Source organism: Passer domesticus, chromosome 1 (assembly GCF_036417665.1).
Source record: "Passer domesticus isolate bPasDom1 chromosome 1, bPasDom1.hap1, whole genome shotgun sequence".
Classification (NCBI taxonomy): domain Eukaryota; kingdom Metazoa; phylum Chordata; class Aves; order Passeriformes; family Passeridae; genus Passer; species Passer domesticus.
The window spans coordinates 32909303-32934754 of record NC_087474.1 but is presented as its reverse complement, the minus strand read 5'-3'; the positions used below and the strand labels follow the sequence as shown (position 1 = coordinate 32934754).

Here is a 25452-nt window from a genome sequence, read left to right as displayed (position 1 = left end):
CTCCCCAATTTTTTTTTTCTTTTCCAACGCTAGAAACCTATAATTTTGTGCATCACTCAAACTAGCTGTATAGGAAATGCGTAAGCACAGGTTTAACAGCAAGGTCCCAAAAGATTTTGCAAAATTCAGAGGCACGCCAGTGAAGAAAGGTGTATTCTTCATAGTGTGTTACGAGGACAAAAATCAACTAGCCTCTTAGAAGAGACTCTTTTTTGCCTTTGTCAGGTAATTATAGGTCTTTTTAGTTTCTACAGGAGTCCTGATGTAGCGTGTGGGAGTTGAGCAAGCCCTGTACAATGGCAGGGTAGAGGGAGCTGGGGGTGGGGGGAAGGCTGGTAATCGTCCCGTTTTGAAGGGGGCTGGAAATAATAGCATGAAGATTTGGGCTTTCTTCGGGGCTTGCAGAGGACATGCGACGTGCAGCAGAGTGGCCGGCCTCGGGAGCAAACGCCGGCTAATTAGGCTAAGTATCGAAGTGCAGCGTTATAAGAATTCCTCTTACCTTCCAATGGGTTTTGTGTAAAGAAATATTGGTGTGGGAGGAAAGAGAATCAGACCAATCTCCCCCCACAGTCATCTGCATCTCTTAGATTTTTTTTTTCTCCTCCCTTAAAACTCTTCTTTAACATATTGGGTTAAGGCTTTAAAAAGCGAAGGCTCGCGCTAAGAAACCCTGTTCCTTCAATGATTCCCTATTTCAAATAAAAGGATTTAAGTTGACGTATGACCACGTGAGCACATAATACAGCGCATTATTGTGGCATTTGGAGTGGAGACCCGGTCTGGCTCCGTCTGCGATTACGCTTTTCCAGTTTCTGTTCAGAGCAAGCACTGCTTTCTATTATTTTTTTTTTCCTCCTGCCCCCATCACCGTCCCCACAAGAGCTGGCCATTTCGCTGACAGCTTTCGTTCCTTATGGAAAGGTTATTGTCGAGCCGAGAGGACGAAATGCTTCGTTAGAAAGGATGGATTTTATTTTAAGGTATTTCCGTTGATTGTTCATTTATGTGGTGAGTTATTGCTGTTCGAGGCAAAGGTCAGTAGCAGAGGCTGGAGTGAGTGCGTGTGTGTGCGTGCGGGTGTGTGTGCACCCGGAGCCAGGCTGCTTCCCCCTTTGTTTCAATTTGCTGTGGTAAATATTCAACTCTACCCTTGCAGCGAGCAGAGCAGGCAGAGTTTGCTTCTTTATTTATTTTTCTCCATAGAGATCCCACACTGCTGTTGATGGCCAGCTGCCTCCGCTACAGCCCCTCGATTGCCATTTTACCATTATTTATGACCGGCTGGAGATAGGAAGCCTTTTTTATTGTCGTGTTTGAATATTTCCCCCCCTTAATTTTATTCTATTATTTTATTTGCGTGTTTGTGTGTTTATTTATTTATGTATTTGGGCAAGTCGGAGAAAACGATGTGGGGGGTGTGTGATGCTCCTCTGTCGGGGTCGTGCTCGAGTGTGCGGCGGCGTTGTTGTTTTATGGGTGTTTGTTCGGCCGCTGCCGCTCCGTAAATCGATGACTGTGCGATCGTGCTGCCATTTTATTTATGATGCTTTAGTGGTACTTTGTTTATTGTGCGAGGAGCGCTGCATGAGTGCTCAGCTCCATGGCAAAGCTTCCCCTTCCCAAATGAGCCAAGGCGCTCCTCTTTATTTCTCCGCGGTGAGAAGGAGCTGAACCAAGAGCCAGCCACGGCTTCTAACAATAAATCAGCCTTGAAAATGTGGGGGTTTATTCTGCCTCTCTGACTGGGGATCTGGAAAGAGAGAATTAAAAGGAGAGGAGTGGAAAGTATCTTCTGGGAGAACATATACTAGCTCTAAATTAATATCCATGCCGTCGCATACATCAATATAGATATATCCATATATATAAATATGTAAGTATTTGTGTATACTTATCAATGTGAATGCATAGATATAAATGCACTTTAAATGACAAAAATTAAAGATTACTTGGCTATCCAAAGAGGGCAAAATGCTAAATGAATCCCTGTTTCCCCGGTCTGCCCCGGCTTTGGGAAGGTTGGAGCCCCGGGACTCACTTTCCTCCAGTTCGTTCCATGCCTCTCGCTTATTCTTGTTGAGCCATTTTGTGTCCAGTTACGCGCTGTTTGTAATTGCTCGTCTTCTAAGGGGTCAGAAAGAGAGGGAGAGAGGGAGAAAAGTGAACGATGATAAAAACTCCGCTGAGAGCACCAAAAAAAAAAAAAAAAAAAAAAAGGTTATTTCCACTCGGAGCTATTCGCGGCCATTCTGCAGAGACCTTCAGGGTGATGTTTGGGATGGTCTCACGTTTCCCTGCTCTTTAAAGCGGCTCTCGAAGCAGAACTGACCCAAATAAATTTTATTTCCCCTTCTCGCCACACTGAAGCACGATGTCTCTCTCTTCAGTAAGGGAAGGAGAGCTCTTTTTCTCCCATCTGTGTGTTTAAAAGCCAACATTGGCTTTGCCGTATTTTGAAATGGGCCAAAATGTGCCTCAAAAATAAAATCCAAGCTTTAATTGCAGTTAAATTACTTGGCAGTCTTTCCGCTGATTTATGACCCAGTTTGGATGCATATTGACCCAGTTAAAACACTCATAAATAATACAGTCCTGCTCTAGAGTAAAAGAAAGCAAGAAGAGTTCTGGAGGAAAGGGGGATTTCGGCGAGTTGTGTAAATAACTTCAGGCTGTTGAGCAAATAGCAAAGAGTGCGTTGCCTCTCTAGTGTTAGAAAATATAAACAACAATTTAGATTGACCACGGCTTGCTTCGATTGTCCAGTCCTTCTCTAATTCAGCTGATATCCCCTTCTAACTCTCTAACGACTTGAACAAGCACCACTTCCAGGAGTGGCCCACTTCTCCCTGAACTCCCTGCTTTGCTATTTCATCTCTAAGAGATCCCCCAGAAGCAGCCCTGAATTATGGTGCTGCCTGCTTCCATTTCGGGGCATCCAAGGACAAGGTGCTTTACAGGCATTATTTTATTCGGAAAATAGTAATTCGGGGGAGTTGGGGCGGGAGGGAGGGGAGGGAGTGCCACAGAGTGGGACTCTTCGGGGAGAAAAGGCAGGTCATTTCTGACTCAGAAATCAGCCCCAAACCCTGCCCGTCCCCCCCCGAGCTGAGCCCTATCTCTCTCCGTGGAATGGAGCAGAAAGAAAATATTCGGCCTCTGGGAGGGAAAGACAGATAAAAGCAGCGGGGATCTGTGCGTTGGGACACTTATCCCGACATCATAGGAGACATAAAAAAAAAATAATCATCTTCTCATGTTTAAAATTACCTCTTTGGGGAGGGGGGGAGGGTGGGGAAATGGGACTAATTGGAGAAATCTCGCAAAATACACTTTCCAGGCAGCAAGATGAATGGAAGAAACGCTTCCATATTCCTATGAACCACTCCGGTTCTCACGATTAAAGTCCTTACATACCCTTCCATTTCTAAAAAAAAACCTCCCCCCGCTTCCCGTTCCCCGTTCTTAAATACAGACATTTGGTCAGAAAATCCCGCTGGAGATGGCTCCCAAGTTGAAACGCGCTCTTAGGAAAAACTGGCCCAGTTTTCGGCGGGCACCCCAAACCGGCAGGGTCCCCGGTGTCCGCAGGTTTCGGCAGTCCCCATCTTTTCTCTCCCTGTCCAAATCCTCCTCGCCAGTCCGGGGGGCTCCGCCGGGGCGCAGCGCTGCCTCTCAGTATTTGGCCGGGCAAGTGGGCGAATGGCAGATCAGCAGTTTCAGAAGAAAGTGTGGGGTTGATTATTGACTAAAAAGACTTTTTTTTTTTTTTTTTCTTCCAAAGCAACATTCACAGGATTGTTTGAAGCAAAACGCATACGAAGGATTTTTGCCTCTTCTCTCCTCCTACGCTGGCCGCTTCCCCTTTCATGTGGTGCCTTCTCACTTGTGCCATAAGGAGCAAGTGTTTTCTGTTTTAGTGCTCTGTTTACAGCTTTGGTGCACGAAGTCATAAATCTTGCATAGCCATAAATGACAAAAACCATTGGTATGCGTAAGAGGCCACCCCAGCCTTATAGTGCTTTTTATTTCTCGCTTCCCCCTCGCTTTGTTTGTGTTTAAAGATGACGCTGGGTTCCCTCGTGCTTTAAACGGACTAGTTATATTTATAATGCCTTAATTAACGAAGTAACGTCAAGTTTACACCTAGATTTTATTCTCGGGCTCCGCTTAATGCTCGGAGCCCAGAGCCCCGTTACCGCCTGCCAGACGGGCAGGATCCCCAACTTTGTTTGAGTTCTCGTTTGCGCGGTCGCTGCCGTGTTTCTGGTGCAGGAAACTGGGGGGACACCGCCACCCCCAAAGCCCGTGGGGCTGAGGAAAGAGGCCAGCGCCTTCCTCAGCTGTGCCGCGGAAAGAAGGCGAAGGCGAGCTGTGAGACGAGCTGAGGGACGGGCCCGCGTCCACGCGAGGCTCCCACCCACGCGTCCCCACGGGGTGCTGCGGGCACCCCGACCCGTCTGGGCAGCACATGTGCGTGCGTGAGCGCCTCTGTGCCCGTCCCGGGCGCTGGGGATATTTGAGGGGGGCAGGGGGTGTCTGTGTGTACATCTGTGTGTGTGTGCGCTCACGCATGCATGAGTTAATAATTAGTAACTCTAATGATTTCCAGCGTGGCTCTGAAAGCATTGCCCAGAGCGGGGATCCTGGTGGGCTTCGGTTGGCTCTCCGGACCCAGCCCCGGCTCTCCGGGCTTTGCTCCCCTCGCCGGGACTCAGCCGGGGCTGTGCGGGGCTCCCGGCCGTGGGGAGCGGCAGAGGGGCTATTCTGCAGCTGCCCCCCAAGCCCACCGGTAAGAGGGACAAACTCAAACCCCCACAGCAGCACCCTGGAGGCTGGTGAGAGCGACCCTTTGTGAGCGCCGTTTGTCTTCATTAGCATAATTTTCCTGGACTTCGGTGACGCCCGGGTGCGGGGGGGCCGCACTCCTTCACTGCCGTGCTCCTGCGCTCCCTCCCCAGCCCCCACCCTGCCCCATGCTTCCCCAGGCGGCCGCCTTTCTTTCTTCCTTCCTTTTTTTTTTTTTTTTTAATATTTTCCCATTTTCCCCGCTCCAACTCCCCCCCACCCCCCCTCCTTCCCTCTTTCTCCTTCCCTTCCCAGAGCAGCCCTGGGAAACATCCCCGTCCTCCGTGCCCCGCACAGGGGGAGCACGGTACGCCGAGGACCGGCTCGGGGTAGGGTGCGCAGCTGGAAGCGTCAGGGGAGCCGGGTAGGCGGGTGTGGGAGCAATCGACCCCATCCCGTGCGGGGCAGGACTCGCCCCTCTCGGCCGGGGGGTGCCGGCTGCCGATGAGCTGAGCCCGTGCCCACCCCGCGGCCGCAGGGATCGAGCTGGGGCAGACAGCCCCTGCTCTCTGGGTTGTGTCGCCTCAAAAAAAAAAAAAAAAAAAAAAAAAAAAAAAGAGGGAGAGAGAGAGAGAGAGAGAGAGAGCATGCTGGCTTCCGCCTCAGTCGTCAGAAGTTAAGGTAAGCAGGCCACAAATACGCTGCTATCAGTCGTGAATGGCGGAGTTTATGTCCCAGTGATTTATGACCGTAGACTTAAATGTCGGTTCAAGAAGAGTTCACAAGCTGGGGCTTCCTTCCAGGCAGTGACTGATACCCTTACACTTCGTGTTCAGGCAGCTCTCTCTCCTCTCTTCCCCCCACCCCCCACCTTCCCTCAACTTTGTCTTTATCTTTCAGGAAATCTTTCAGGGGGGCTGCCTGGTTTTTCGTCCTAGAGTCAGAGTTTGGGGCTCGGTTGGGAGGTACGGGGTAAAGATCTGGTGTGCTTGGGAAGGGGGGGAAGCGCAGCGGAGGAGAGGGTAGGACAGAGCTGAAGTAGGGAGTGGGGAAAACCAAGCGGACTTGCCTTCCCAAGCAATTTTCATCTGCTGCTTCTGGGCTGTCTGGGTGGAGGGAGAGAAGTTGGTAAAGTGCAGAGCCGTGTATTGCACAAACCGAGACGGAGCCGATAAAAGAGGCATTGGAAAGCTTGGGGGCCCATTTGTGTTTGTAAAACCTGCCTTTTTGTCTTCGAAGGGGAGAGGAGAGCTCTTCCCATCCCAGGCACCGGCTGGGGTGGTAAATCCACCTCCTCTCCCCTTTCCCGTTAGGACGCTGCCGGGATCGTTGTCGCTCTTAATCCCTCTATTCCCACTTTCTCCTGGAATGACCGGGCGCTCCTCAGGTTACCCCCGCTTCTCTATAACTTTGTAGGAAGTGATTAACTTGGCGAACCCAAACTCGGGATCTGATTTTTTTTAATTTTTTTTAACTTGCTGGCAGACGGCCGAAGCTCCAATAATATTTTGCCTTCCAAGTAAAGTTGCCTATTGTCTGCAGGCCGGCAGCTGCGGGAGCAGCGCACCCGCACCCTCGCTCCGCGCTGCCCGTCCTGCCAGCGCCACAAAACTTCGCAGCGGCCGAAGGAAGGTGAAATATTTGATGTCGCGGTCATGAAAGACGGGTGCCTTTGTGAAATCACCGCTGGCTGATTGTTTCCTCCTTCTCCTCTGGTAGTGGTGTCTATAGTCTCTCTTTCAAAGGAATTGAGAAAAATCACACCAGGCCTCGATAGCAGAGGCAAGGAGAGGAGAGGAGCTGGAAATTGTGTATGCTCCTCAGATCTCTACTGGCTTATTAGCTTAATAGCATCCAAAGAGCTTGATTAGTGCAATAGCAGGGTAACCGCCCTGCTGTAGGTGTGTTACCTTCATTTTGTTACGATCTAACAAAGGGAATACTGTTTTCTAAGAACTTGTATAACTTGAAAGGCGTAGAATGAGCTCGTTTGGTGCTTGTGTTGTGTAAGGCTTTTCACCCCTAAGCATTTGTCCTCGTTAGATGTTTTTGGGGGAAAATATCCAGCTGCTTAAGTACAGGGAAAGTGGTAAAAGGAAAGAGGCCCTTGTGATCTGAAAAGACGTGGTTATTTGCCAGCAAGGGGTTAGGAGGACGGTGAGAAACACACTTCAGTTTCTGAGAACAATGTGAGTGCGTGTGGAAACACCTCCTAGATCGGAGGTTATGCACAGGTCTCCTCTCTCATTAATACGGGCGATTCTTTAATTGGTTATTTTCAGGCAGGTGACGAGTAGACTTTAATTTGGGCGGGGGGGGGGGGGGAATCCCAGAAAGAAAGGAGGATGGGTGACCAAAAAAAAAAAAAAAAAAAGGGGAGGGGGGGAAGGAAAGGATTCGCCCGGGCAGGAGAAGCATTCTCTGAGTTTGTGTCCACCCTCTCCCCAGCCAAGTGACCCTCATACATCAAATTACATAGCAGTTTCCAAGACAGAACCTATTATCGCTAAGTTGGAAGGAAAGTTCAAGCCGTGGTCATGGAGATGAACGCTGGTTTTTCAGGTTTCTGGTGTGTTTTTTTCCCCCCAATCCATCATGTTTTAACAGGTAGGATCTGGCTGATTCCACGAAAAGTTAGTGTCTTGAAAATAACTGCTGCAAAAAAACAAACCAACGACCGCCCCTGCTGGCCCCTCTGGAGGGGCTCCGAGCGGCGCCGGGCGCAGCTGAGGCCGGACCCACTCGCGAGTGGGAGGCAGGCTCGGGGCTCCGCGGGACGGCCCAAGCACCGAGAGGGAGCCGCGGCGGGCGGCGGGCGGGGCTCGCCCGGGCACGAACCGCTGCTGCCAGGGTGCGTGACCTGGGCGGCTCGGGGCGGCGTGCGGGCACGGAGGGGAGAAGGTGCCGGCTTCGTTTATTTTCCTATCGAGCATTTCATAGACAAGGCAAAATCCATCACTCGGGGTCGGGGTGTTTAAATATCCCTGCCTAGGAAACCTTTCCACCCTGCTCCTGCCCCCTGCCACACGTAGGCAGGAACCATCTCATATATTTCATTGAAGTTGTATGAAGAGCTGTAGCCAGGAGAGAAAGGCTAAAAATAAAACACCGCTGGTTAAAGGAGAGGGTTTGATCTTAGAGTTGGACTGAAGTAATAGCCCAGCCCCTTTGCATCACTGATTCCTCGATCACCCTTATCTCAGAGACCGGTATTAAAACAGCCTCTTGGTGATAAACCATCAACCCGCTTGCTCTGCTCCTTAAGAAGAAAGAAATAATAATAAAAAAAAGCAAACCTAGAAAGCCTCTATCCCGGTGCAGCAAAGCACATATTTGTAGCTGCCAGTAAATCCAGGCAGCTTTTATATCGAAATGCTCCACGCCTGAGGCCAAGTCATGCTGCTAAATATTGCTGACCACTTTTTCTTTTATGGCTTTCATGTCACTTAGCTATTGAAAGTAAGATGGATTTGTACCATTTCTTCACCCTGCTCTGCTCTCCCCACACCCCAGGTCTGCCCGGAGAGGCCATTGGAGGAAGAGCGCCACGTGACAGAGGGGTGCCAATGTTATTCTCCAAGGGTGTCAAGACCCTGTCAGTTTGCGAAATAAATATTGGGAAACAACGAAATGCAAAAAGCGACCTACTACGACAGCTCTGCAATCTATGGTGCCTACCCCTACCAAGGAGCAAATGGTTTCACTTATAATGCGAGTCAGCAGCAATATCCTCCATCTTCATCACTTGTGGAAACTGAGTACCACCGCCCCGCGTGCTCTCTCCAGTCCCCTGGCAGCTCTGTGTCCCACCACAAGGCCAATGACATCAGTGAGAGTTGCATGAGGACCCTCCCCAGCCAGACTCTCCAGCCCCCCAGCCTCGCTGATCCACAGGCTCCACCGCAGCCGCCTCCAGCCCAGCAGTCACAACCTCCACCTCCGACCTCCACCTCACCACCTCAAAATGCCAGCAGCAACCCTGCCCCGGCCAACCCCACCAAGAGCCCAGCTCTTAACTCACCCACCGTGTCCAAACAGATATTCCCATGGATGAAAGAGTCTCGGCAAAACACAAAGCAGAAAAACAGCAGTTCCAGTTCAGGTATGAAACATGCTCCCCCTCTCCCTGGGTACTCCTGGGCTGCCTATGCATCCGGTGGGGAGGAGGGTTGTCTTACCCACCTTCACTTCAGGGAGGGGAGGGTGGGGGCTTTTTCACCCTCTGAGTTGACCCCATGAAACTTTTGGAAAGGGCTTGCCATCACTCAGCTTATTCACTGAGGGGAGCTCGGTGAAAAAAACACCCCGTACAAAACTTTCCCAGACTCGCAGAATGGATCTGAACTGACTTTGCTTCCTAGTGGCAGAACCACTTGTGCCCTCCAGCATCTATCACATTTCTTAGGTAATCCCCCCTTCAGTAAATCATGTCAGTGTGGAGCAGCCCAGGCCTTAAGCCAGAGGCTTGTCCCGAGTACTTTGTTGGCATGGTGCTGTTAGATTAATAAGACAGTGACCTATCTCTGCTGAAGTGTAACGGGAATAAAATAGCTCATAATCATGTGCAGGCAGGATCAATGCCCTGCATGCAGTCAGAACCTCTTCCTATTTTAATAAGCTGATTGGCAAAGTTACAAGCCTGGTAAACAAAAATCATTCAGGAGTGCTATAAACTTCAGCCCATAAAACATTATTTGAGGGATGGAAGTGTATATCAACCCTTTTATTACTCAAGGAAACCCAAACTGATAACACCAGTGCTAGCTCCAAAGCCCAGAAGTCAGGCTTATTCTGATTTCTTCCTCTTTTTTGCTTAAATGTTCCTTGGAAATAGAGTTCAAAACTTCAGCAAATGTTTTGCCAGTCTGCTTTTTAAAGCTGTGGTAACACTGCTGTTTTCAACCTCCCATATAATGTATTTCTTTAATTAAAAAGCAGCAAGATTTAGATATATCTCTATGCCTATATGCAAGCCTAGCTACTGTATGTTCTTCTTTATATATACTTCCCAATCACTACCATATGTTCATGCTATATACCAGACATGATAAAAAAATCCACTATACTGATAATTCTATATTTATATGTTAAATTTTTTATTGTAGATATCTAGCTTTCAGGCATTTATAGCTGATGTGTATATATATATATAAATATACATATTTATATGGAGAACAGTTATTTCTTGAAGAGTTTGATCCCACTATGTCAGCAGAGCCACAGGTTCAGTTTCAGCGCTTCTAAACCTCACTGTATTTCCCTGAACCTTCCTTGCTCCTCTTTACCAAGCCTGAGATACGTTGGATGTTGTCATTCTTAGGGGAAGCAAGTGTAGTCATACAGTGACACTAATGAGGTCAAGGAGCTCTTTCGAGGCTTGGAGCTTGGCACAACTGAGCTCATGCCTTGGGGGAGCACTCGCTGCACGCGTGGGCATCCATCTTGCCTTTGGGAGCTGAAGTCTCCAGGTGCTGGTGTTGTTGGCCATTTTCTCATGTTGCCGTGTGTAGGTTTGCCATGCTGACTGTGTTCTTTGTGTGATTTACATAGGTGAGAGTTGTGCTGGTGATAAAAGCCCTCCAGGGCAAGCCTCCTCTAAGCGAGCCCGTACAGCTTACACAAGTGCCCAGCTGGTAGAACTGGAAAAGGAGTTCCACTTCAATAGGTACCTTTGCAGGCCACGAAGGGTAGAAATGGCTAATTTGCTCAATCTCACAGAAAGACAGATCAAAATCTGGTTTCAAAACCGCAGAATGAAATACAAAAAGGATCAAAAGGGAAAGGGTATGATGACCTCTTCAGGAGGACAGTCCCCAAGCAGAAGCCCCGTCCCTCCAGCTGCTGGGGGATATCTAAACTCTATGCATTCTTTAGTAAACAGTGTCCCCTACGAACCCCAGTCGCCTCCACCATTTAACAAGCCTCATCAAAACACCTATGGCATCCCTGCATCGTATACTGCTCCTCTTAATAATTGCCCACCTCCTCAAAAGAGATACACGGGGACAGCAGCTGTGACACCTGAATATGATACTCATCCTCTTCAAGGCAACGGTTATGGGAATCCACATATACAGGGAAGCCCCGTCTATGTAGGGGGCAACTACGTGGAGACCATGACCAATTCTGGGCCTTCCATCTTTGGTCTAACTCATCTCCCTCATCCTCCCTCTGCCAACATGGACTACAGCGGGGCTGGGCCAATGGCCAACAATCACCACCATGGACCTTGTGATCCACATCCAACATACACAGACCTTACCGCTCACCATCCTTCTCAGGGAAGAATTCAGGAAGCGCCCAAACTCACTCATCTGTAAGAGACAGGAGTCACTAAGAGGAACAGCAAGCCCCCAAGTTTTGGAAAGTACTCATCCCTTCCCTTCTCTCTCCTCCCCCCAACATGTGCCCTCCCCTTCCCTTCTCGTTTCTTTTGTTCGTTTCGGTTTGTTTTGTTTCCTTTCGTAAAAGCGTTTTCTAGTTTATGTGACGTAGCAATATTTGTTGCTTGAATTGCTCTATAGTTTCACTAGTGGATATTTATCTTCTTGAACTGTAGCCTTGTGTCTCACTTTGGGAGTATGCAGAGGCTTTATACTTTACCTTCTACACTTTTATCAAAACAGGGTATATGAACAAATTTTCTATAAAAGGAATTCTTAAATGTGAATTTGTTCGTACATGATTGATCCCACGGGGAAGCAATTTTTTTTATTGCACTTCTTTTAAATAGCAAGAAAGACATCAAAAGCGCTTGGACAGGGACTTCCTGGACAATTATTGATACGTGTAAGTCTTTCAATGTGTGTATGCTGGTGAACATTCAGATTTATTTATATTTTTTTTTCGCAAACATTGAATAATCTAAGTGTTTAAAATTTTATTTATCCCCATTTGTTCATATTTATATATATATAAAAAAAATCTGTACCCTGAATATTCAGGAGGCCATATATTAGATGGCATATCGGCACGTGTTAGAAATATCATTTGAAAGGAAACTATTAACTCCTTTTATTAAAAATAGTGATAATAATGATGATGACGATGCAATAAAATCTGGGAAAAAAGATCGCGGTTTGAATACTTTATGCTTGTAACATCCAGCTAGGCAAAAAGTGTGTGAAGCTGAAAAGGCTAGATTTGTTTTGAAAGTGATACATTCCTTGCTGCTCACGTTCTGGAAAAAAAAATAAAGTTTTTATTCTGAATAATAAAGAGTTAAGGACATGTTCTTCGCAGCGCAGGGGAATGGAGAGCCCTTCATGACGTGGGGAGCGAGGAAACTCGTCTGTAAACTTACACGAGGGTCTGCTCACCCGAAGGGCCCCGCGATGCCTTTTCAGCATTTCATAGGCAGGGAGAGAGATTTTTCTTTTCCCTTCTCTCTCTCTCTCCTTTTTTTTTTCCCCCTTTCTCCCAGCAGGGTTTCAGGGCCCGCGGCCGCCGCCTCCTCCCGCACCCGCTGCGCGGAGCCCGGCGGGCGCGGATCGCCCCCTCCCCGCGGGCTGCGGGGGGACCGGACCGGCCGCGGAGCAGCGCCGGGAGCTCAGCCGGGGCTGTGGCTGTGGCTGTGGCTGTGCGAGCCTGTGTGGGAAGCACGGGCGCCGGTGCCCGGGACACAGCCCCGCGTGGGCGCGGAGGGGCCGCTGGTGGCCGGGCTGAGCGGGCGGTGGCGGCGGCGGGGCCCGGCCGGCGCGGGGAGCGGCGAGGGACAGCACGGTCCGGCCCCGCCGCCCACGCGCTGCGGGCGCACTGCTGCTCCTTCCGCTCGCCAGCCCCGCCGTTTGCCCCTTTTTCCTTTAAGAAGAGGATTTTACCTTTTCCTTTCCCTATTCCCCCCCCCCCCACAGAATTATTATTTTTTAAAAATATTTTACTGGGGCTGATTTCATTTTTGCTGAGCCGCCTTTCCCCTCACGGCAGCCTGAAGGTGTGGGGGAGGGGAGCGCTGTGCTCCGTTTCTTCCCGCGGGGGGGTGTGGATGTGTGTGCGGGTGTGTGTTTGTGTCGGGGAGCGGGGGGGGACACGGTACTGTAGAAGGGCGACGGTCCCTGCCCCAAATGGGCACCCCCGGTCCCAATCGGCTCGAGGTGGAATGGAGAAACCCGCAAGCTTGTGTTTAAATCCGATTTTTCTTCCTTTCAGGCAAAATGTCCGTAATTTTTAGATTGAAACTTGAAAGATAAATCAAAACGGACCTTAATAGACTAGGTAAAATATACCCCTGCACGTTTATAAAGACATATTCCTATGCTGTGTAGATAATAACGCACGCTGTTCACCATCTGTATCTTTTAGAGCACAGAAAAAAAATGTCGCCATTTTGGTCTCATGCTGAAATATTATTAATCTTTGGGCTTTACCTTGTTCCCAGAACCATCCTTGCCTGATGCTGAAACATTGTCATGCATCCGTGAATCTATATAGAGCTTTTCTGCATAAATAGATAAAGCATGCCCAGTCAAAGAAAAGGATAGCAAATAGATTTATACCGTGCTGTTTATTGTATATATAGACATGTAACCGTGGAAGGAAAGGCTATGTAGGCTAATATTTTTCACCGGAATCTGATTATTACACAATACAGACCAGCGACTGATTATTACTTTTGTAGGCGAAGGAAGCATTTTTGCAACATTGCAAGACAATGCTCGTTTCAAAGGAGCGCCCGTATAAAATTCCAGCCGCCCCCCCCAGCTCTCGGATCAGTTAGGTTAGATACAACAAAAGGTAACGGTACAGTCACGATACTTACTGCGTGGTTCCTTTAGCACCACGAATTGCATTTAGGAAAATGTTCAAATAGAAGGAAGTTGGCGTTTCATTCCCCTCCCACCCCGAAGAAAGAAAAATACAGGCGATTTCCCCCCCCCCCCCTTTCTTTCCATAAACCGTCTTCAATCCTCTCTTCAGAGCCTGTAGGTTGCAAATAAGAATTTGTAATTTTGCATTTAAGATTCGTCCGATTAAAAGATGCCCCAGGAGGCAGAAGTAATTGATTCTCCCAAGAATTTCGCGTCCTCTCTGCAAAGGTTTTGTTCCAGGTGGTTTTTGTATTAGACTGACCACAAGAAACAAATGTGCAGAATAGAGACACCCACACAGGTTTTACTCACAAAGCCTGGTTAAAGTCCAAACCTCTCTCTTTATTATTTGTCATCCTGCTCTTAATCCCAATATTTTCCAGAGGGGAAAAAAAAAAAAAAAGAAATCAGAGAAAAGAAAAGAAAACGTAGGCATCAAGAAGCAAAATAAAACCGGACTTTTCCCACAAGCAGCCCAGTCCTCTGCCAGCATATTTTAAAAGCAGCTTTTTTCCTTGTTTACTTGCGTTTCTTGCTCTGCCTCTTTTCACGGCCACATTTGATCTTGGAAAGAGCAAGAAGCTTTAAATGTGTTCTTAAGGGCCAGTAGCTGTCAAACCTTTTGGCGGCCAAGATTGATCGCGGGCAGACACCACCAGAGCTTTGTTTGGACTAAAAGCAAGAAAATTAAACCCCTTGCATTTTCCAGCAGCATCGATATTTGTAAGGCATCCCTTTTGAGGGATTAAATGACAAGTCTCGTTCTATATTTTATTTAAACAAGCAACCACCAAAAAGCCCATTTAAAGCCTCTCGGCCCCTCCCCTCCCCCTCTCTCCAATGCCTTCGCAGATATGCTATATCTTGTGGGTGCATTAACTTAAAACCGATTTTTAAAATGCACTTCGTGCAGACTGGACGCAGACTGATCCACTGAGTGCTTTGGGTCTTGTTTTCTGTTTTCCCTCCCTCCACCCCCCCGTATTTTTTTTTCTTTATTTTTTTTCTCTCTCTTTTTTTTTTAATATAATTACGAAGACGGTTGCCGACCCCTGTTTGGCAACTCCGAAAATAAAGCGAGACGGCACCTCATCGCGCTGGCGATGGTTTCTGGCTCCTGGAGGACGCGGAGAGCGGCTCGGAAGCGCCTTGCCCCGGCCCCCGGCGCACCCCACCCCGCCGTGCACCCCGGGCTCGGCGGGCAGGCAAGCCCCGTCCGGGCTGCCTAGGGCGGCTGTGACCACAGGATTCATCGGGTTGGTGACTGTGGCCATCATTGTCATCACTCTCCCTGTCTCCTCAGTATGGTTGGAAAATTATGCCAAAAGCATCCAAATTCGGGACTTGCCTCGACCTGGCAGGGGTGACTGGAGGCGGCGGCGGCAAGAGCCAAGCATCGGAGGCGAGTGCCGGCTCTCAAGTCAGAGCCCCGCAGCATTCTCTCTCTGTCTGGCCCCTTGAAAACAAACCCGCTACCAGCCCATATATTTCCTGGTAATCGAAAATACTCACCAGACCCAGCCTACTACGGTTATTAAGCAAATTATGCCAGCAGACGGGAGTATCGTTTGCAAGCTAAGGCACGGGATATATACTTTTTTTTTTTTTTTTTTTTTTTTTTTTTTTTTTTTTTTTTTAAGAGGCAACAGCCAGACGCGTTTGCAGCCTCGAGATTTGGCTCGCCCAGAGAGGTTCTCCTAGGGTTATGTGTTACGGTCCAATCCCGGGAAGCCAACTGGAGAGGGAAGTCATGAAGCGCCAGGGCTGCTGCCTATGTGACTCTTCCCCTCGAAGCAAGGTTGCTGAGGAAGATCCTGATAAACAATGGCTCAGCACCGGCGACCGATTGTTCTCCATACTGTACACCCGATAGCCACCAAAAAAGAAGAAAAAAAAAGAGGAAAAGAGGAAAAAAGAAAAAAAGAAAGGAAAAAAAATCAAACCAGAACACAAAGCCAAACAAACAAACAAACAAAAAATACAAAGGAGCCCATTGAGGCTGGGTCGGGAAGGAGAAACTAGTTTTGGAGGAAGTGCTATTCCTAGGAAAAAATCAAGACCCTCTGCTTCAGACTCCTGCCTGGGTGCAACTTCTTATGCGGGGGCCTGACGGTGTCAAAACTTTGAAGATTAATGGATTACTTTGTTAATGACTCAAGGCGTCAGATTGAGGTGCTTAAATGATTTGTGAGGTGCAAAGCGTTTTCCTGACAGTCCCAAACAATGAGAGAAGAGTGTGCGGGTGGATGCGAGGAAGGCAGCAGGCTGCAGGACAAGCAGCCACACACACACACACACACACACACACACGCACACACACACACACACACTCTCGCAGCCTCTCTCACAAACATATCCACGCACACGCACCCTCCTCCCCACCCCCGATCATTTCAGATTAGGACGCCAAGGGGATAGATACTCGAGATATCATTTCCCCTTTTAAAAAAAAAGTGTAAATAAAGCCTTTCTGGCCCCCAATGAGGCGTTCCTTCCCGACTTTTTTGGATCAATCAAACAGACAGTGGCTTCTTTTGATTAAAGCCCAAATTGTCATTGGGCAGAGGCAATCATGTGACAGCCAATTCGGTCCAATTTCAACCTTGTCTCCATGAATTCAATAGTTTAATAGTAGCACGGTCCCCATACGGCTGTAATCAGTGAATTAGAAAAAAAACACCCCACCAGCGATCTTCTATGCTATATTTTTTTTCTCCTCTCTCTCCTTTTTCCTGGGCCTTCCCCTCCCCCCGAGGCCCCTGAATCCGAGGGAACTTTTTCTCCGCGGGGGCTGCCAGTTGAAGGCCATGAATTTCGCATTTGAGCGAGAGATCGGTTTTATCAATAGCCAGCCATCGCTTGCTGAGTGCCTGACATCTTTTCCCCCTGTCGGTGATACATTTCAAAGTTCATCAATCAAGAACTCGACGCTTTCACACTCGACACTGATTCCTCCTCCTTTCGAGCAGACCATCCCCAGCCTGAACCCCGGCAGCCACCCTCGCCACAGCGGCGGCGGTCGCCCCAAGGCGAGCCCCCGCGGCCGCAGCGGCAGCCCGGGCCCCGCCGGCGCCCCGCCGCCCCCGGAGTACCCCTGGATGAAAGAGAAAAAGGCGTCCAAGCGATCCGCGCTGCCGCCCGCTTCGGCCTCCGCCTCAGCCGCTGGACCTGCCTGCCTCAGCCACAAAGGTCAGTCCAAAGACGTGCCGCCAGCCCCGCCGGGCCGCTATTTTGGCTCCCCGCATCCCCCCGGCTTCGCGGGGGGACGAGGCGGAGGGCGGGCGGGCGGGAAGGACGGAGCTGGCGGGGCTCGGTGGAAACCCAAACTTTCCCCAAACTTGCCTAATGCGGGATGATTTATTTGAGTTGGAGCTGACCTCTCTTGTCTCGCCGTCCTAGAGTTAGGATATTTGACAGTAATGAAGAGTGATAGATTGCTCCCGCTCAGCTAAGCAGCTGATGCATTAATTATAAATTGCGGTATGGCTAATATAAAGTTTGCTCTGGTGTGGGGAGGTTGGGGAGCTGGAGGCAGCGATTTGGCGGAGGTGGCCGAGGGGCACGCAGCACCGGGCGCTCAGCAGTGCAACACAATGGGTTTACTGCATCCAAAGGCGGCCATTTTGTTGCAGTTGCTATTTTATGCTATATGGACATATAGATATAGACACATACATGCAGAGAGAGCACTCCCCCCCACCCCCCCGGGATGCGATGAGCTGGGGTGCTGAAATTCAATCCGTGCGTTTATCTGTTTTGTACGTGTGTCCGTGTGCCTTTGCTTTGGCTCTTCGGGCGGTGATGCTTTGGGGTGCGTGTGGTGGTGGTGTTTTTCTTTTTTTTTTTTCTTTCTTTTTTTTAACAGACCCCCTTGAAATCCCCGATAGCGGTAGCGGTGGATCTAGGCGCCTGAGGACGGCTTACACCAACACCCAGCTTTTGGAGCTAGAGAAAGAATTTCATTTCAACAAGTACCTCTGTAGACCAAGGAGGGTTGAGATTGCAGCCTTGCTGGATCTGACTGAGAGACAAGTCAAAGTCTGGTTCCAGAACAGGAGGATGAAGCACAAGAGACAGACCCAGTGCAAGGAGAATCAAAACAGCGAGGGGAAATTTAAGAACCTAGAGGACCCCGAAAAAGCAGTGGACGAGGAAGAAGAGGAGGAGGAGGAGAAATCCCTCTTCGAGCAAGCCCTCAGCAACGTCTCCGGCGCTCTCCTGGAGCGGGAAGGCTACGCTTTCCAGCAGAATGCCCTCTCCCAGCAGCAGGCGCAGAATGCGCACAATGGCGAATCCCAAACTTTCCCCGTTTCGCCTTTAACGAGCAATGAGAAAAATCTGAAACATTTTCAACATCAGTCACCCACTGTTCAAAACTGCCTCTCAACAATGGCCCAGAACTGTGCAGCTGGCCTGAACAATGACAGTCCTGAGGCCCTAGATGTCCCTTCTTTACAGGACTTTAACGTTTTCTCCACAGATTCCTGCCTACAGCTTTCAGATGCAGTTTCCCCCAGTTTGCCAGGATCTCTGGACAGTCCCGTAGATATCTCTGCTGACAGTTTTGACTTTTTTACAGACACACTCACCACAATTGACTTGCAGCATCTGAATTACTAAGAAATTAAAGAAGTCCTATCCCAGGGTCCTGCTTTCTCCTCCTTATTCTTCTTAATTTTTTTCCCCAGTGAATTAATTTTATGTTTCCCTTCCCTTTCCCTCTTCACTATTTTCTGTTTGTTACTTCCCTCTGATATGCCATTTTGCCGTTTCCTATGAAGTTTTAGTTGTGTTCAATTTTAACCTAGCCACATTCTAGGTCCTTCTATGAAAGCAATATATGAGGTCTGTAAGAAAGTGATCATATAGGAATGTATCTTCACTTTCTTTTTATTTTTGTATTACATTAGGATGCGTTGTCATAAGTATTTTTGGTAGAATAAATTCTTGTTTGCTACAAGGAGCTTTCTCTTTTTTCTTTCTCTTTCTCCTCTCTTTCTCTCTGCTTTCAAGATGGATAACATGACGGGTATCTCTCCCCATCCCTTCCACTATTAATTTACTAATAATCAAAATCCAACGTTCTGACAACGAGCTCTTCCCTTTTGGCAATTTAGGACACTTTCGAGAGGAAAATTCTTTCATTTTCTTTATTATAAGGATTCTCATCAGGGAAGGATAAACAAACTAAAGAAATTAAAACCGTTCACAGGTTTGATGGAGATTTGTTCCTTTTAATGTATAAATGTGGCATCTTATCTCTGTGAGGATACAAAGCTTGGAAATCCTGAGCTGTAACAAAAGCATGAACGAGGACTTTCTCTGTCACAGGCAGAACGTAAGAGAGACTCAGTAGGATAGGCGTCTCCTGCAGCAACCAGCCTGTTACATGAACGAAAGGAAAGGTGCTTTTTAAAAAAATTAAAATTAAAATAATCCTGATTTTCTAGAAAGTAGTGCTTAGCAGCCAGCAAGATATTTCAGAAAACGTATCTTAAAAATATCAGAGCTCACAGAGAATGTAGTTGGTTACTTCTCACGTGCTGAGTAATCCAAGAAATCAGCCCTAGGAGGAGAGGAAATAGAGAAGTTAGTGCCTGTAAAATCAAAAGGGTGGCAGAAATGCAGGGGGAAGAAAAAAAATATTTAGGGAGGAACCGGCCTCTCCACTCCATCCTTCTCGGGGGCGGTGCGGGGGCAGACCCGAAGATATTTTTGTGTGTAAGCCTTCTTGAGAGGTGAAAGACTGATAAGGAAAAGGGCAAACCCTGACTTTAAAGTTACAGTTTCCTCGGGGTCCCCGCTCTTCTGCTGGAGGCGGCACAGACGGGCTTTCGGGAATCTCCGCAGAACTGCCTGCCACCCGGCGCTGCCGAGCCCCAAAGCGGAGGGTGAGCCCCGTCCTTCGGGCTAAAACGGAGCAACAGATGCCGGCGGGGCTCTGCCGCCCCCGGGACCCCGGGCGGGGACATTCGCGGCTCCCGGCGTGAGTGAGTGCGGGTGGCTGCGGTGCAGAGGCGAGCGGGGCTCGGCTGGGGCTGGGAGCGGGGCTCCGCTCTCCGGCCGTGCGAGCAGCGCTCTCTCCCAGCCCTGAGCACGCTGCGGAGCTGGGATGCGTGGGTTATAGCTGGAAGGGCTGAACGCAATTCTTCCGAAAGTCATAAATCAAACTCTTTCTATGAATGAGAATGTCATCAAAGAGATCAATTGCAGGAACACATTCACAAATAAAAATCCTCTTACGTATTTGCCGAGGCTGGGGATCCCCGTCTAAAACCATTAAGTGAGAAGGCGTTTAGTCATAATTCACTTTTATTGCTCTTTTAAAACAACAGCTTGGCTGAGCTGCGGGCGCGGTGAAACCTCGGCCTCGGTTCTCCTCCTTCCCTCTGCTCCAGCCATGTCCCTGCGGAAAGCGAGCAACCTCACCGGCATTTTCACTCCTCTGCCACTGGGTTAAATTGGACCGCAACGCTCATGGAAGGGTTGGGGTTTCTTTTGTGCCCACATTTCCGGATGCTGACTACACTTAAAGAAAACCAAAGCAAAACGAACTAAAAAAAAAGCCCCACACAATAAAACAAAACCCCCAAAACCCCCAAACAAAACCCAGAAACATAAAACAAAAAGAAAAGAAAAAGAAAAAGGAAACGTTTTACAAGGTTTAAAGTTCTCACAAACTCAATTTAAATAAATGGGGGAATTCAGCAAGCAGGAGCCGCCTCCGAGGCTCCGGGTGAACTCTGGGGCCACAGCGGGGGCACACTCCCACGGAAAAGCCTGAAGAGCCGGGATCGCCCCCTCAGCCTCAGTTCCGTGGCAGGAAACGCGGAGCGAAGCCGCGGAGGGGCCGGGATGGCCGGAGGGCAGGGGAAGGGGCAGCAGCTCCCCCTCGCCTGGCCGCGGAGGAGGGAGGGTGTGGTGTGCGTTCCTGCCCTGCTCCGACCCTTCTCATGATGTTGCCCCCATGCTTAGTGCGGGCAGCAAAACCCGAGAGCCCCGCCAGAGAGACAATGCAACAAGAGACAATGGCACCAAAAAGGCAGAGAAAAAAGGATTTCAGGATGCTGGAGACTGTAAGAAAAGTGATTCATCGGAATTTACGGGTAAAAGGAGTCTACTTGTAGTATTTTTTTTTTTCTTGGCTGAAGGAAAAAGCACTGAAAAGATGTCAGCCCTTTTATTAGTAAGCAGTCCTAATCGCTGTCTCTTTTCTCTGCTTTATGCAGTATTTATCACAACTGGTTTACAAGAATGAAATAAATGTGTTTACAGCTATAACCATAACCAAAATTGGCGCAGTATAATATCATAAATGCCTCTGGAGTGTTGTTGCTCTTGTCCTCCACTCCGCCCCCCTGCAGTTTAAGAAACTGAACCTTTCCAGAGGGCCCTTAACCATCGCTGCCTCTGTAGTAAATCAGAACAAATAGACGTACTGAGGGCAGCGGGGCAGACGCGTGGTGCAGAGAGGCGCCCTTCGGGTTTGGCTGGCAGTAGGGCGGCCCTGCAGACGCCGTGGGATCAGGGCTGACCCGGCAGCAGCGGGAAGGAGAGCTTTGCACCTAGAGTTGTTGTGTTGTAGTTCGTGTGGGAGGGAGGAGCTTCAGGGTGTGTATGTGGGTGTGTGCGTGTGTATTCGTGAGCGGGGAGTGGTGGCGGGGTGGAAGCTTTTGGATTTCAAAACAAGCAAGGATCGAGCGTGAGAACAGAGGGACTTAAGAGTCGGCACCTGCAGAAATAGAGGGGGTAGCCCCTCCTGGGGCTAGTGTCAGGGCATATGACTTTCCATCCATCTTTCTCTGAGGCTGACGCTTCGCAGAACTTCTTTTGAAGACTTTTGGTCCCGTCCTTTCTGCCTGCAGACGGCTGGGTGCGCTGGGACTGACGGATGCCCGGCCTTTACCTCCCCTTTCCCTTTCCGCATACGTAAACCGCACACGAGGTCGTAACCCACATCTCACCGCCATCCCTCCTTCTCTGGCCCGGACCCATTTCTTGACCCACCTCCCCACGGTGCTGGGGAGGGCTGGGTTGTGGCCGATGCTCATCGCGGTTCCCGAGGGTCCTGGGGCCGCCTCTGCCACTGGCCATCTGCCACTTCTCCCTACGGCCGACCCGGGTGGCGGAGCGCAGGGACAAAGGGGCCGGGGCGGCGGGCCCTGCGCCTCCCTCCGCTCCTCTGCCCCTGTCCCGGGTCGCCTCCTCGGGCTGCGACCCGCGACACCCCGGACAGCCGTCCCCCCACCCTGTCCCAGGGCGGACGGGCGGCAGCGGCGCTGTGGGAGCACAGCAGATGGGCTGCGGAGCCCCCGGGCCCCGTCCAATCACTCGTCCTCCTGCCCCCGGCTCCTCCTTCCCTACCCCAACCCCAACCCTAGGCTGGCGAGGGTGAGCCCGGCGGAGGTGCGGGGGGAGCAGGGACGAGGGCCAGAGGGTGGCCGGTGAGCCTGGGAGAGCACAATGGCCGTCAGTCCCAAAAGCGCCTCATTTCCATGCTAATGTCCGCGGCCGCCTGGTGATGCGGCTGGACAAGCCCCTTTAACTCTTGGCGTGGCGTCGCGCTGGGACTGCGGCGGGGCTGGACCGGCGAGACCCCTCGGCACCGGCACTGTTACCGTCTCCACCTCCACCCGCATCCCATCCACATCCGTATCCTCCGTCCCATGCCTATTCTCCACCTTATCCTTACCTTCATTCCTGTCCTTATCTCAGTTCCCATCCCGGTGGAAGTCCCCAGCCGCATCCACGGTTCCCTTCTCATTCCCGTCCCAAGGGCTGATGCTCTCAGCACTGTCTCTGCCTCTCTCCGCCCCATCCCTCGCCCCGTGCCGTGGATGAAGTCGCGTCCCCTATCCACCCCCACCCCCGCCGCTGCCCTGGCCGGGGCTTGGTGGGCAGCAGAGGTGCCCGGTGCCAGCTTGACAGCGCCGACAGCAGGGTGATGCGGGGCACCCTGTGAGCAGCACTCACCCTGCAGGGGACGGCCGGTGGGCTCCGCGGGCCGGGCGCAGCCTCCAGGTCTCTCCTGCCTTCCTCTCTCAGCTGGCGGACGAGACCCAGGGGGCTGTCGCGGCGGGGGTGTGTGTGTACGGCCCGGCCCGGCCCGCCCCCACCCCCTGGGGCCGCGGCCACCGCCTCCCTGCCCCGCGGCCGGAGCGCTCGGCGTTTAAATGCCCCCGACGCGGCGCTGCATCAGCGGCAGGAGCCGGGGAAGCCCCGCGGGCGCCGCAGCCATTGGCTGCCGCCCCCCACGTGCCTGCCCGCTGCCGGCGCCTTCGTGTCATTTTCCTGCCGGCCCCATGGAGGAAGTGGGAAAGTTGGCGCGGCCCCGCCGGACGCTGAAGACCCGGTGGCGGCGTGACAGAGGGACGCGGCGAGGATGAGCTCCTTCCTCGAGTACCCCGTCCTCGGCGGCGAGGCGGGGGGCTGCGCCGCCCGCGCCTACCACCCCGAGCACGGGATTACAACTTTCCAGCCCTGCGCCGTCAGCGCCGGCAGCTGCAGCGGAGAGGACCGCTTCCTGGCGGGCCGCGGGGTGCCCATCAGCCCCCACCGCCACCACCACCACAGCCCGGCCCAGCCCGCCGCCTACCAGCACCACGGCGGGCTGGGGGTGTCCTACGCGCACCCCGGCTGCGGCCCGACCTACAGCGCGCAGGGCTTCGGAGCGGCGTACGGCCCCTACCCGCTGGGGCAGGACGCGGAGCTGGGCGGCGGCTTCCCTCCCTGCGCCCCCGCCGTGTACTCGGGCAGCATCTCCTCCTCCGCCGCTGCGCAGCACCCACTGCCGCACCAGGGCTACGCGGGGGCCTCCGCTCAGTACGTGCCTGCCCCTTACGGGCAGGAGCAGCAGAGCCTGCCCCTGGGCACCTACAACCATGCCCTGTCTCCCCTCCACGCTGGACACCGGGAAAACGCCCGCTCCCCCTCCAGCGAGACCTCGCCGCCGGCGCAAACCTTCGACTGGATGAAAGTGAAAAGAAACCCACCCAAAACAGGTCAGTGGCCGGCGGGAGGGCCGGGGCGGGGGCCGCTCCTCTCTCCCTCCGCCGAGGGTGCGGGGAAAGGGGCGCGGTATTCCGCGGGGCTCTGGACAGGTAGGTCGGCCCGCATCTCTGGGAGCAGTCGCGGCTGCCCGCCCGCGGAGCTGAAAGCCAGCGCCGCTTATTCCTCACTTGTTCCTGACTCCCCCTTCTCCTCCTCTCCCGTGGTCATATTTCTGGTAATTCATAAACCACTTATCAAGTTTGCTCTGACACTAGAGGCTGACTCCGGTTTAGCACCTCGCACTCCATCACTCACCCTGCCGGGGTTTCCCTCTTATCCTAAGAAGTTCTTGCTCCCTATCGCTTAGCCGGTGTGGACATATTGATTACATCGCCTATAAATCATTTGCGCTCACTTACTTACCGCTGAATGTCCCCTCGCAGGCAAGGCTGGCGAGTACGGCTTCGTGGGGCAGCCCAACACCGTCAGAACTAACTTCACCACCAAGCAGCTCACCGAGCTGGAGAAGGAGTTTCATTTCAACAAATACCTGACCCGGGCCAGGCGGGTGGAGATCGCCGCCTCCCTCCAGCTCAACGAGACGCAGGTGAAGATCTGGTTCCAGAACCGGCGGATGAAGCAAAAGAAACGCGAGAAAGAGGGGCTGCTGCCCATCTCCCCCGCCACCCCCACGGGCTGCGAGGAGAAGGCGGAGGACTCGTCGGAGAAGTCCTGCTCCTCGCCCTGCAGCGCCTCGCCCGCCTCCTCCGCCTCGGACACGCTCGCTGCCTCCAACTGAGGCCGGCCGCGCCCCGACGGCCCCGGCGCGACGCCCCCGCGGGCGCGGCACGCGTCCGTGCACCGACCGCCGTTGTGTCGGTCCCTCGGTCGGTATCCCCGAGAGGGAGCTGCCGCTCCCTCCCCCGCTACCTCCGCCGCCGTCCGGCCCCGGGGGTGCCGGCTCCGCCGGGTCCCGGAGCCTTGGTGGTGCCAAGGGAATTTTCTTCCCGGCCCCCCCTTCCTTTTTTGTTGGTGGAGCTCTGTTGGCATACGCGTAAGGGTCTCCCTCCTCCACCGCGAGGATGCTCCACCGAGCTTCCCTGAGTGAAAGACAGGTTATTTAGGGTACATAACCTCACGAAGAGATGCACTATTGCAAGTGTTTACACGACTTATAGGACTTTCATCCCCTTAATTTAATGTATTCTTTGTTCGTGTCAATGAGTTTGTTGCTTGTAAATACTTTGTCCGAGAGATTTATCTTTTTACAGATTTTTCTAGAATGATGTTTCGATTATCAGGTTAAGCAGGGTGAGTGCATTCGCCAAACTGGATCCATTTTTATATTGGTAAAGTAGATGACCGTATCAAGTAAACGTCTTAAGCTCAAGCAGATACCTCAAAAAAGTAGCGCTATTTCTTTAAATGTGACAAACAAGGCTTCAATTGCACTAGGTTTTTTAAACCTTGCCCTGTGTGCTTGCTCCCTCTCCTTTTCCCCCTGCCCCAAAGGCTGTGTTGGATTATGTGCAGCTGAAGGGTACAACCACCCAAATGACCTCGCCTCTTCCTATTTTCATATTAACCTTCCTTTAGACTTGATGTCTTTTCAAACTACTCGTGAATGTGACAAATGGCCAAATGAATGTATAATTTCTGTGGTTGGTGTCCAGACCTTTGCATGACGCACCGTGCTTTGCTGTACTGCGGGTACACTGAGTTCTATCAGTTGTCGTGTGTGAGCAAAATGTCCTCCTGATTTTTCTGTACAATCATGAAAGGCTCTGTGATTCCACCAGTGGTGGAGTCCAGGGCAGGATTTACGGGTCCTTATAATGTCTGTAATAAATATATTCCACTTTCAGGT

At 51.2% G+C, this 25452-nt stretch overlaps 3 protein-coding genes and 1 long non-coding RNA gene across 10 annotated transcripts in view; 3 read left to right on the top strand and 1 right to left on the bottom strand.

The window, feature by feature from the left end:
• The window catches only part of HOXA3 (homeobox A3), a 45060-nt gene extending 32937 nt beyond the window's left edge, over nt 1-12123 (top strand). For 4 of the 7 annotated variants that reach the window (XM_064412877.1, XM_064412862.1, XM_064412895.1 and 1 more), the window contains 2 exons: nt 8302-8890; nt 10339-12123. In XM_064412877.1, coding sequence (XP_064268947.1) covers nt 8419-8890; nt 10339-11108 — 1242 coding nt within the window. In that variant the 5' untranslated portion in view covers nt 8302-8418 and the 3' untranslated portion in view covers nt 11109-12123. Of the gene's footprint in view, nt 1-345; nt 984-5409; nt 5470-7613; nt 7640-8301; nt 8891-10338 lie in introns of those variants that run through there. The other 3 variants (XM_064412887.1, XM_064412904.1, XM_064412912.1) reach the window with 3 other exon arrangements.
• LOC135296517 (uncharacterized) lies at nt 972-3900 on the bottom strand. The gene is made up of 3 exons (XR_010358605.1): nt 3478-3900; nt 2042-2127; nt 972-1753 (listed from the first exon to the last, which is right to left on the bottom strand). It is a non-coding gene; the product is annotated as an uncharacterized LOC135296517 (long non-coding RNA).
• A 2724-nt stretch (nt 12124-14847) lies between the features above and the next one.
• Nucleotides 14848-18817, top strand: HOXA2 (homeobox A2). Its single transcript, XM_064412848.1, has 2 exons — nt 14848-16784; nt 17461-18817. The coding sequence occupies exons 1-2, from the start codon at nt 16403-16405 to the stop codon at nt 18213-18215; spliced, it is 1137 nt and encodes a 378-aa protein (XP_064268918.1). The 5' UTR covers nt 14848-16402; the 3' UTR covers nt 18216-18817.
• A 4160-nt stretch (nt 18818-22977) lies between these two features.
• On the top strand, nt 22978-24384 carry HOXA1 (homeobox A1). Its single transcript, XM_064400825.1, has 2 exons — nt 22978-23596; nt 24029-24384. The coding sequence occupies exons 1-2, from the start codon at nt 22978-22980 to the stop codon at nt 24382-24384; spliced, it is 975 nt and encodes a 324-aa protein (XP_064256895.1).
• Nucleotides 24385-25452: the final 1068 nt, after the last annotated feature.

Excerpts from the sequence above, each read along its gene's own strand:
- HOXA2 (XM_064412848.1), top strand. The coding sequence starts at position 16,403 with ATGAATTTCGCATTTGAGCGAGAGATCGGTTTTATCAATAGCCAGCCA. Across the intron at positions 16,785-17,460 it reads TGCCTGCCTCAGCCACAAAG|ACCCCCTTGAAATCCCCGAT; the intron begins GTCAGTCCAAAG and ends TTTTTTTAACAG.
- HOXA1 (XM_064400825.1), top strand. The coding sequence starts at position 22,978 with ATGAGCTCCTTCCTCGAGTACCCCGTCCTCGGCGGCGAGGCGGGGGGC. Across the intron at positions 23,597-24,028 it reads AAGAAACCCACCCAAAACAG|GCAAGGCTGGCGAGTACGGC; the intron begins GTCAGTGGCCGG and ends GTCCCCTCGCAG.